This window comes from Hippopotamus amphibius, chromosome 4 (genome assembly GCF_030028045.1).
Source record: "Hippopotamus amphibius kiboko isolate mHipAmp2 chromosome 4, mHipAmp2.hap2, whole genome shotgun sequence".
Lineage (NCBI taxonomy): Eukaryota > Metazoa > Chordata > Mammalia > Artiodactyla > Hippopotamidae > Hippopotamus > Hippopotamus amphibius.
In genome coordinates, this window is record NC_080189.1 from 27,372,002 (window position 1) to 27,384,058 (window position 12,057).

At 32.1% G+C, this 12,057-nt stretch overlaps 1 protein-coding gene across 4 annotated transcripts in view; it reads left to right on the forward strand.

Annotated features, from left to right (window-relative positions):
• Positions 1-12,057, forward strand: part of POT1 (protection of telomeres 1) — an 85,385-nt gene that overhangs the window by 43,562 nt on the left and 29,766 nt on the right. For all 4 annotated transcript variants that reach the window (XM_057732390.1, XM_057732391.1, XM_057732393.1 and 1 more), the window contains 2 exons: positions 2,688-2,978; positions 8,230-8,385. In XM_057732390.1, coding sequence (XP_057588373.1) covers positions 2,688-2,978; positions 8,230-8,385 — 447 coding nt within the window. The remainder of the gene's footprint in view (positions 1-2,687; positions 2,979-8,229; positions 8,386-12,057) is intronic.

Sequence of the window (12,057 nt, forward strand, 5' to 3'; positions counted from 1 at the left end):
GTTTTGAACTGAGCAGGTCCACTTACGTGCGGATGCTTTCAGGAGTAAACACTGCAGTACTGTAAGATCCCATGGTCAGTTGAATCCATGGATGCTGAACTGGGGATAGAGGGCAGACTGTAAATTAGGGGATTTTCAATTGCACAGATGGTTGGTTCCCCGAACCCCCGTGTTCAAGGGCCAACTGTATTTGTAATTCTTGCTATTGTTTAATTGAAGTAAAATGTACATCTCTCTTTTCACAGTGTTAGCATGTTCATGTAACTAACACTCTAGAAACTTCCTTTGTACCCCTACCCAGGGTTGTCTTTCACACTTTCCCCAGCCCCAGAAGAGAATAATCGCATAACTTCTAACCACATATATTAGTTTCATCTATATTTCTTCATTATATAAGGGGAATACACTCTAGGTTTTTTTTTGTTTGTTTTTTGTTTTATTTTTTTTAATGTCTGGCTTATGCTTGTGTAGTTCAGCTATATAACTGCATATAGTTGATTTTCACTGCTAAATGGTATTCCATTGCTTGAATACACCAGAATTTACATATTTATTCTGTTGGTCATTTAGGTGGTTTTCAGTTTGAGGCTGTTATGCTGCTATAAACAGCCTAGTACATATATTTTACTGAATATATAAAATTACATAATATATAATATATGCATTTATATATAATTATGTAATTGTATATCATATAATTATATAATGCATAGGTATATATGCATTTCAGTTGATTGTATACATGGAGTACAATTCCTGAGTTCAAGGCTGTGCATATATTTACCTTTAGTTTTCCAAAGTGGTTTTTACCAACTTACACTTCCATTCATGATATAAGAGAATTCCAGTTGTTCCACATTTTCACCAGCACTTGATATTTTGCATTTTTTTGCATTTTAACCATTCTGTTGCGTAGGAATTAATATCTTATTGTGGTTTTAACTTGAATTTTCCTGAAAATTTATGAAATTGAGAACCTTTTAAATTTCGTATGTCTTCTGAAGTATGAAGTGTCCATTGAGTCTTTGGCTATTTTTTTATAGGATTTTTAACTCCATTTCTTAATTATTTGTGAACGTTCTTCATATATTTAGGCTACAGATCTTTTGTCAGGCATATGGATTGTGAATATCTTTTCCCACTCTATGGGTTGCCTATTTATCCTCTTAATGCTATCTTTTGATGAAGAGAAGTTCTTTATTTTGATATAGGCTACATTATTAACTTTTGTTTTATGGTCAGTACTTTTTAATTGCCTGTTTAAGAACTCTTTGTCTACTCACTTTATGAAGATGGCTCCTAAGTTTTTCTCGAAGTCATTTATAATTTTTCTGTTTTGTATATAGTCTGTAATTTTCTTTTCCTATAATGTCTTTGACAAATTTTGAAATTAAAGTTTTGCTGCCTCATGAAAATGGGAAATGTGCCCTCTTTTTCAATTCTAGAAGAGTTTGTGCAAGATAACTGGATTTTTTTTCTTGAATGCCTAGAATAATGCACTGGTAAAGCTCTCTGAGCCTGGTGATATCTGTATTGATAGATTTTATTAATGAATTAACATTTCTTTAGGAGGAATGAGATTACTCAACTTTTTAATTTTTTTCTATCAGCTTTGATATATTTAATTTTTAGAAGATTTTATCTACTTCATCCAGATTGTCAAGTTTATTGATATAAAGTTGGTCATAATGTTGCTTATCTTTTAGGTGTTTATAGGATTTGTAATGATAAATGCTTTTTTGCAGTCCTGATATTATAATTTGTGTGTCTTCTCTTTTTTTCCAGATCAGTCTTTTTCTAGGGTTATCATTTTTATTAAACTTTTCAAAGAACCAGTTTTTAACTTTGATTTTCTCTATTGTATGTTTCTATTTCTCTTACCTTGACTATGGTTTTCTTCTACTTTCCTTGGATTTGAGATGATATTCTTTGTGCAGCTCCTTGAGATAGAAGGCTAAATTTCTGACTTTTAACCTTTCTTCTTTTGTAAAATATTCACTTATTTCTATACATTTTTCTCTATGTACTACTTTAGTTATATCCAACAAGTTTTAACACATCACAGCCTAAATATCTTCCAGTTCACTGTATTTTCTAATTTCCAATAAATATGTAAATATTAATATCAGACAGTATTACAGGATACTAAAAAAGGGATTTCATAAGTTCGAAAGGGTTGCTTTATGAAGAAGATGTAACAGTCATAAATGCATGTGCATCTTATAACTGAGCCTCAGCTCTCTCAGATTGATGAAACCTTAGCCTCAGCTGTACTTTAGTCACTTCAAACTCATATTTTAAGTGTTCTTGTTTTCTCTATAATATTCATAAGTAGTTGTTACTTATTTTTTCCTTTTATAAATGATACCTTAATAAAAAAACCTAATAAATGTATTGTTAGTAAAAGTGCAAGCCTGATAGTATTAGGGAGGCTACCACCTAGCTCTTAAAAAATAAAAATTTTGCATAGTATTCTATAGTTTACATGGTGCTTGTGGATTTTGATATAATATAGCCCAGTAGATTTTATAATTTCATATGCTAATTAAATGAAATATTTAAAGAATTATGTCCTCTATTAACTATGCTGGCAAGATTTTTAATCTTGCAAGTGTTTGCAGTTCCTAGATTCTGCATCAGTAACCTGTTTTGTTTCTGTTTTGTTTTCTACTTTGCCATTTGCTTAGATCCAAGTATATAAAAAGGAGACTCAGGGTATCACCAGCTCTGGCTTTGCATCTTTGACATTTGAGGGAACTTTGGGAGCTCCTGTCATACCTCGGACTTCAAGCAAGTGTTTTAGCTTTACAGCTGAGGACCGCAAAATGGTAGAAGCCTTACGTGTTTGGGCATCTACTCATATTTCACCTTCTTCAACATTAGTGAAATTATGTGATGTCCAGCCAATGCAGTATTTTGACCTGACTTGTCAGCTCTTGGGCAAAGCAGAAGTGGATGGAGCATCATTTCTTCTAAAGGTAGATATATATTTTTTTAATTTATTATTTTTTTGGCTGTGTTGGGTCTTTGTTGCTACGCGCGGGCTTTCTCTAGTTGTGACGAGCGGAGGCTACTTTTCATTGTGGTGCCCAGGTTTCTCAGTACAGTGGCTTCTCTTGTTGCAGAGCACAGGCTCTAGACACGTGGGCTTCAGTAGTTGCAGCATGCAGCCTCAGTAGTTGTGGCGTGCGGGCTCAGTGGTTTAGCTCGAAGGCTCTAGAATGCAGGCTCAGTAGTTGTGGTGCATGGGCTTAGTTGCTCCGAGGCAGGTGGGATCTTCCTGGACCAGGGCTCAAACCTGGGTCCCCTGCATTGGCAGGCAGATTCTTAACAACTGCACCACCAGGGAAGTCCCTAAAGGTAGATATTTTTTAATACTTGAAATTGTATTGTAAGTTAGCATGACCTGTAAGCCTATAAAGAGCTTATATTTCAGCATTCTGATGGAATAAATATGCATACTGTGTATTAAGAACTTAAAATCTAACCATTTTTAATGAGCCTGTATTTCCATGCAACTTTACTCTTGAACTTCTGTTCTTTATCCTACACTTCTAGAGAAAAATAGTAATATCAGATCTATGTTTTAAATGTAGTATAGTTTATGCTGTATTTATGTATTTATTTTAGCACTTATAAAATGAGTTGTTTTCTATTGCTATTTTTAAATTGCAGTTCTAAAAATGCATATTTCTGTTTCCCTATCTAGAAGTAGCCTTTCTTCTCACTCATTTGCCTTCTTGGCCCATTGATTTTGGGTTCTCTTCCCATGTTTTCTATTGCTGTTTTTAAACTGCAGTTCTAAGAATGCATATTTCTGTTTCCCTGCCTAGATGTAGCCTTTCTTCTCACTCATTTGCCTTCTTGGTCCATTGATGTTGGGTTCTCTTCCTGCCTGCTTCATTGGTAGATCATGGATGATTTTGAAGTGTTTATTTTTCTTCTTATATTTTGTTTTGTTTTTAACTCTACAGGAAAAAAAGTGACATAACACCCATCTCATCTTTGTTTACACCTATCCCAATTTATTCATGACTAGATTCTGGAGAAGACAGTTATCTGATACCATCCTCTCCAGCTTGCCTAGGCAGGATGCATTTAAACAAATACTGCTTCAGCCCTGCTTCTGTGGTTATTTCTTTAGGTTCTGAATCTTTGGAACGATGGAACAGAAAATGGTGTACAGTAGCACTTGGACAAATATTGGAGTTTAGTGTTATCATCAGTTATACCTTGCCATGTTAAGGAATAGTGAAGAAAGACATTATTGAATAAAATATGAAGTATTTGAAGTTGAAAATAGCACCTGTTTGAATACACATGAAATATTCTGAAAAAGTAAATGCATGCTATAAAAAAAGGATAAATAAGTATGACAAAACTGAAGCTAAAGCAACATAAAATCATCCAAACAAAATGAGAAGGAATCTTAGGTCAGCAAGATATACTCTATGCCCAGAGTGACATACTTAACAAATGAGCATTTGCTAATCACTGAACATTTCCAATGACAAAGAATCTGCTGTGCAGAGAAGTATTCTCTTGTCTTTTGGCTGCTGTGTCAAGAGTAAATTCTTAAATTCTAAGATAAAACCTGCCACCTTTCAGCTGATGTGGCTAAATCTACATTTTCTTTCTCAAGCAAGAAAACATGCATGCATCCCATTTTTATAGATAGCCTTTTCAGATAAGTAAAGACAGCTTTCATGTAGATATTATTTTAAAATACAGCATTCAGAAGTGAATGTAAGAAATTACAGTAGTAAGACTTTCTCAAGGACAATTTAAAAGAAATCTCAAAAGTTTCCATATCTGTACTTTTGTCTCAACAACTCTATTTTCATAAATTTATTTTATAGTAGTAATTTAAAATGTGTGAAAATGCCTTTAAAGGAATATGTATTCTTATATTTCTTGCGGTAACAAAAATCAGGAAAAACTTGGATACTAGCAATAGAGAATTTTGTCATTTATGTATTATGGAATAGTCTGTGACTATAAAATGACATTGTAGACATACTTATTGATATAGAAATTCACAATATTCTTTAGTGATTAATGCATCTCCATTTATACACTAAAAAATTTACTATACACATAGCAAAAATATATTGAGAGGAATATGTAGCAATATTTTACTCATTTTATCTATAGGAAATCAAATTTTAAGTGATTTTTTTTTTCTGAAGTTGATTTTCCCAACGCAAACTAGAAATAATTTTTTAAAATATTGTTTTGAAAACAAAAGGAGCCAGAGCTTACTCCAAATGAGTTCTGGTCAGCATGAAATACAGCATATTTATTTCCTGTCTCAACTGAGACATGATACTAATATTGGGCTCTTTATTAGTAACTACAGTACATTCATTTTAATCATTCTAGTAAATCTGCCCCACATACTGTTTCTAAAAGAAATTAATTTTGCTTATAGATTATTAAGACTGTAATGTTAATTAGAATAGATTAAAGGTTATCGCTGGAAATGTACTCAAAAACAAACTTTAGAGCCTTAAATGTCTTCTTCATGAACAAAGAAAGAAGAAAATAGCATAGCATATTAGAATCATTTTTCAAGTCAAGAAATTGAAAAAGTAACAAACAGAACCATAGAAAGTACGAGGTAGTATTTTAATAAGGTATTTAATTTTTGAACAGGTAATTTTAACATTGCCCAGAAATTTAAAAGATATTTGATATGTAATATCAAATGTAGAAAATGATATGTAGCAAAAAGTTTCTCTCCTTGACTTCCTCTCTTGTCCCCATGCTGTTATAATAATAAAAATAACATTAACATTTCAAATTGGCAAAGGAAAATTGTTAAATGGTGATATCTATTTGGAAAAAAAGAATTAGATCTGTATATAATATGCAAATTCCTAACAAATTGAGTTTTGATACAAGATTACAAAAGTTCCAGAATTTCAAAATAAAGTCTGACTTCTAGTCTACTCCTTCAACCCTTTATTCAGGAGACTCGTGGATTGGTTTGTGAAGCCATTTTAAAGTCTCAAAAACATGTACACAAAATGAGAGAACAACTTCCAAGTGAAGAAAACTGTTTGTGATATAGTGTTACTACTCCCAGAGTGATTGTCCTGGTTCTTTGAATAATTTAGGAAACAGTGAGTGACACAAACTTGTGATTGTTTATTTAAAACTTAGCACTGTCACCAGCATTGTTCAGTACTTCCTCTGTAATCTGACAGGGGCAGACACCTGTTTAGAAATGTGGTGTTTTCAAAACAACCCAATCAAAAAATAGGCAGAAAACCTAAATAGACATTTCTCTAAAGACTTACAGATGGCCAGCAGGCACATGAAAAGATGCTCAACATCACTAATTATTAGAAAAATGCAAGTCAAAACTACAATGAGGTAACATCTCACACTGGTCAGAATGGTCATCATTAAAAAGTCCACAAATAACAAATGCTGGAGAGGGTGTGGAGAAGAGGGAACCCTCCTACACTGAAGGTGGGAATATAAATTGGTGCAGCCACTATGGAGAACAGTATGGAGGTTCCTTAAAAAACTGAAGATAGAGTTAACATGTGATCTAGAAATCCTATTCCTGGGCATATATTTATAAAAGACAAAAACTAATTTGAAAAGACATGTCCGGTGTTCATAGCAGCACTGTTTACAATAGCCAAGACATGGAAACAACCTAAATGTCTATTAACAGATAATGGATAAAGAATATGTGGTGTATATATACAATGGAATATCACTCAGCCATTAAAAAGAATAAAGTAATGCAATTTGCAGCAACATGGGTGGATGTAGAGATTATAGTACTCAGTGAAGTCAATCAGAGAAAGAGAAACATCATATGTTCCACTTATATGTGGAAATAAGAAAATGATACAAATGAACTTATTTACAAAACAGAAATAGACTCACAGACATAGAAAACAAATTTACAATTACCAAAAGGGAAAGGATGGGGGAAGGGATAAATTAGGAGTTTGGGATTAACAGATACACATGACTGTGTATAAAATAAACAGCAAGTACTTCTGTATAGTGCAGGGAACTGTATTCAATATCTTATAACAACTCACAATGGAAAAAAGTCTGAAAAAGGTGTGTGTGTATGTGTGTATAACTGAATCACTTTGCTGAACACCTGAAACTAACACAACATTGTAAATCAATTATACTTCAATTAAAAAAAAACAGTTAAAAAGAAAGAAAGAAATATGGTGTTTTCTATTTAAATAGCCAGTTTACTCCAGCCCAGCCAAACTTCTGACTCACGGAAACATCCCCACCTCTCTCCAAATGTCTTTTGTCCTGCCCTTTTATAGCATAGCATAGCCTCAAGCTCATCTGTTCCAACCCTAGCACAGCACAGGATAGCTCAGGTCTTAAGGATGGGATAGTGCATACTTGTCCTGGGCTCCTGTTCCCATCCTTATCTCAAGGTGACTTAAATAGCAATCCAACATACCTTTCCCTTTTCCAGCACCTGTGATTGTCATTCATTTGTGTTCGTAACATCTAACATAAATAAAATATTCATATCTGTACTTTCAAAGGCCTTTTCCAAATCAGAACAAAGTGGAAAAATGGGCAAAGGTCAGATTAGTTCCCTAAAAGCTAGTAATTTATGCTTAAGAAAATTAGCAGAAATATTTATAAAGTTTCATAAACAAGATGGTAATTACTAAATTATTTAAAATAGCAATAATTTTGAAACAACTCAAATGGCCAAAAAGGGATTGGCTTAATACATTTGTGTGTATCCATACTGTAAAATAGTGTGAAGGCATTGAAAATCCTATTTTAGAAGAATATTTAAATTACCTGGAAAACTGCCCAGAAATAAACTAAGACATGAAATGCAGAATAGAATGCCAGTTTGGTAAAAAGAAAAAAAAATGTATATATATATGTATATATATTATATATACACAGAATATATATGTATAATATATACATATATATTATAAATACACAGAAGAAAAAAGATAAAAGTAAATTCAACAGTATGTTAATAATTTTTCTAAGCTCATAGCAGTTTGAATTTTTTTCCTTATATTTATTACCTATGCGTATATAGTCCTTTTCCAGTCAGGAAAGAATAATACATCGTATTTAGTTTAGCAGATATTTGGGGGACTACATTTAATTACTTTTAAGCTATATCACCAGCAAATAACTCTTTTAGCCTCCACAGTTTTACAAAAAGATCGTTAAACTTTTGTTCTACCTCTTGTGCAGGTATGGGATGGCACCAGGACCCCATTCCCATCTTGGAGAGTCTTAATACAAGACCTTGTTCTTGAAGGTGAATTAAGCCACATCCATCGGCTGCAGAATCTGACGATAGACATTTTAGTCTATGATAACCACGTTCAAGTGGCCAAGTCTCTAAAGGTGATGTTGTGTAGCAAACATGTTTGCTTTTTTGTATTTTTATAAATTTTAGAGTAAGTCACATGTTAGATGATATTTGAGGTCTAGAAATTAACTCCAAATTTAGTTTTTTCTTTAATTTTTAATTTGTAAAATGTGTATTTAAAATAAATTATTAGAAGGTATATTAAATTATAATGGCTTGAAAAGCTTTTTAAAGTTAAAGAATGTTTGCTAAATATCTTAAAGCTGTCCCCAATTTTACTATGGAAATAAGAAAGAAAAATTTTTTTCTGCCATAAAGTTTTCTTTAAAATGACAAAGGATGTATAAAGTATTTGTAAACTTAAATGGTAAGCTTTTTAATTGGTTTGATAAAATCCAGTCTTTAACTTTGTACTCATTAGTCTAAGAAATTGTTAATCTACCTCTAAAATATATTGTAAATTGTTTGTGTGTGCCATATAGTTTACTGGAGTTCGCTCACTTTCTGAAATATAGTTTTCTAGGTAAAAAGTACACTGTTTAATTATGGTACTTCTTGCTTATTGATAACAATTTAAGGAATGTTTTTCTTCATTTTACTGTATCTTTTATTTGCAAGTATCCTTTCTTACAAAGAATGGTATCATCAATAATAATGATGATAATATTGACATTTGTTAAGCACTTCATGTGTATTTAGCACTTTCTTGTGTTAATAGGTGCTATCATCATTTCTGTTTTACAAAGGAGAAAACTGAGGCGCTCAGAGATTAAGGCCATGATTTCACAACCACTTGGCTGAAGCCTGTATTTGAATGTACAACGTATGCTTCCAAAGCTAATCCTCTTAAGCATTATAAAGCAATGATTTTCTTTATTGCAAATAGCTTCTATCCTACCCTTAGGGAGTTATACAGCCTACTTATAGGAAGAAAACAGTGAAAGTGAATTGTAAGTTTTTTAGATTTAAATTTTAGTGCCCAATTTCTTTTTTGCAAATAAACGTCCTTAGAGAAGGAAACAGTTCCACGTTCACACTCTGTTACAAATAAGCCCACCCAACTCACTAAATTAGGTTAAAGTCTGGGTCAAGGAAGGTGATAACTTCACTCTTTAGTCCTTCATGAGTGTGTTCATAAGTTTCATATCAGAAAATTGACTGTTGAAGATGTATTTTTGATGTTTTCCCTGATTTTATCTGCATTGATTAGTTTATTTCAAAAAATAAATATAATGATAAAGCCAATTCTAAAGTCTTTTAAAAATACAGAGTTCTTTTGCAAATGAAAAAGATTTACAGTTTAGATTGACTTTCACTCTTTAATTCCCTTCTCTTTCCCTATGCTGCTTCTATAGGTCTTTCTGTTCCTCTCTGTTGTCCTGATTCCCTGTCCCTGAACAGCACCTAACCACAGTGCTTTCCATATAGTAAGGGTGAAATAAATACTGTCTTCTGGTGAATGAATGAATCAATGAGTGTTGTGAAATTTTTTCAGATTTTTTTCGTCTCCTTTTTTGTCTGCTTTATCTCACCCACTAGAGGGTGCTATGAGCACACATCATTAAGAGAATGTAAGCAATTTTTCTCTAAAGATATCATGACATTTATCTGCAATGTAATAGAAAAGTGAAAATAATTTTCTCTGTGTATAAGTAATATAACTATAGGCTTTTATTTAATGTACATTGACATCACATTTTATTTATTCTGAGGCAACCTCTGTACCAACCATTTTGTATTAATTTAAGAAATCCCGAGTCAGATATTGATACCAATGAATTCTTATCAACACTTGAAGACAACTGCTTAAAATTGCATGTTTATGTTGAAATGCATGGAATACATGCGTTTGTGTTAAATAGGAGCATGAAAAAGTGTGGTTTTTATTTTGTTTAATAAAGAGGACAGTTAAGGCGAGTATAAAGTACAGTATAATTGAATTCTCTATATAATACACTTTACAGCTAAAGTTGCCCTTAACAGTTTTCCTAAAACAAACTTGCTTTTTAAGTAAGGTATCTCATTCTCTAAACATTTTACACACACACACACACACACACACACACAGAGTTGATATTTTAAACCTTTTGTCTACAAACAAAAGCAGTGTATTTTCAATAGCCAGATATTCTGACACAATTTAAAAATAATTGTAAAACATACATAGTTATAATTATGTTTGGCCTTCAGTGACCCAAGAACTATAATTTGGTTATTTTCAGACATATACAGGTTATTAAAAATGTTAAACCTAAGGGGAAATTTTTGAAATTTTATAAGGAATATTTAAATTATTTCTAAAGGAATAGTCATTTCTTAATAGCCAGTTTGCTTTCCTTTGTTTTTATTGTTTATGTATTAAAATGGGCTTTTATAACAATTTTTAAAGGTGTGTTTTATAATTTTTTAGTTATGACTCCCTCACTTGTATTTTTGGAATCTTATCACATTACCAACAAGACTATTTGTTTATTATATATTTTTCTATTATAACAGAGCATCTGGCACTTTTTATAGTATATTTAGCAAGCTTAAAAAAGGTACAATGCTGCCTCCAGAAGGAATTTCTGAAAATAACAATTTGTCATTTTTATAGCCTATGTATATAAAATTCTCTCTTGATCTTTAAAATATTATTTGTTTTATTATGAAATGCAGTAGTACAGAAGATAGTATAACAAATATTCATGTGTGTACCATCCAAAGCAAACATTTCTAACTGTTTTGCACACTTATTTCAGGTAGTTTTAATTTTAAGAGATGAAACTCTGCATATGGAACCTTCTTTGTACCTTTGCTTATTCCAATTTTTTGCTCCCCAAATCCTCTTTATTTATCCTAACATGTAGGTAGGTATGTACTCCCATGTTTATTATGCTTTTATTGTGTGTACTTTTGTCTGAAAAATACACATAGTTATGTATCATTCTGTAATTTGCCTTTTTCCTGTGACATGATATTTGTAAGATTTATCCATGTTCATGCATGTGTCTGCATTAATACCAGCCTGTCTTAATTATATACCTTTATTTTTAAATGATATGTCATAAGTTAAGCCCTCGCTCCCAGTTCAGTCTTCAAAACTAACTTGACTATTCACTTTCAGATCAGTTTTTACAATTCCATGAAAGGCATTGGGGATTTTGGTAGAAATTGCGTTGGTTTTAAAGAAAAATTAATTAGGAAATTACCTGTATAATGTTGGAACTTTTCATTTATGCATATGGTATTTTTCTCCTTGTATCTGGCCTTTAAGTCCTTTATACATTATATACATGTACTGTACTTGTATATTATGTACATTAAAAAGAATTACAGAGTAATAAATGTTCAAAAGGCATGAGCTAAAAGTAAATACAAATAGCCTTTTATATTTTCTTTCAGCATCTTACTTTGAAGACCTGAGGAAAATCAGTTTTGTTGTCATTTTTTTTTCTTTTTGTGCTTTGCTTCTTTGACTCAATTTACCTTGCTCCCCAGCTGTTCTATCAGTGGAAGTCAGAGAAGAAAAGACTGAATACCTTACTTCTTTATAAAACCCATGATTGGATGGGAAAACGAACCTTGAGAATGAAGGAGTAGTTTCGAGTGTGCATTTTTCCCCTTATTTTTCCCATTTCTCTCCTCCATCAAATCCATAGGGTGAGGAGGAGAAATATCAATACAATGAACTGAAACAGCACTAAGCAGAGGTGGGAGGTTGGTTC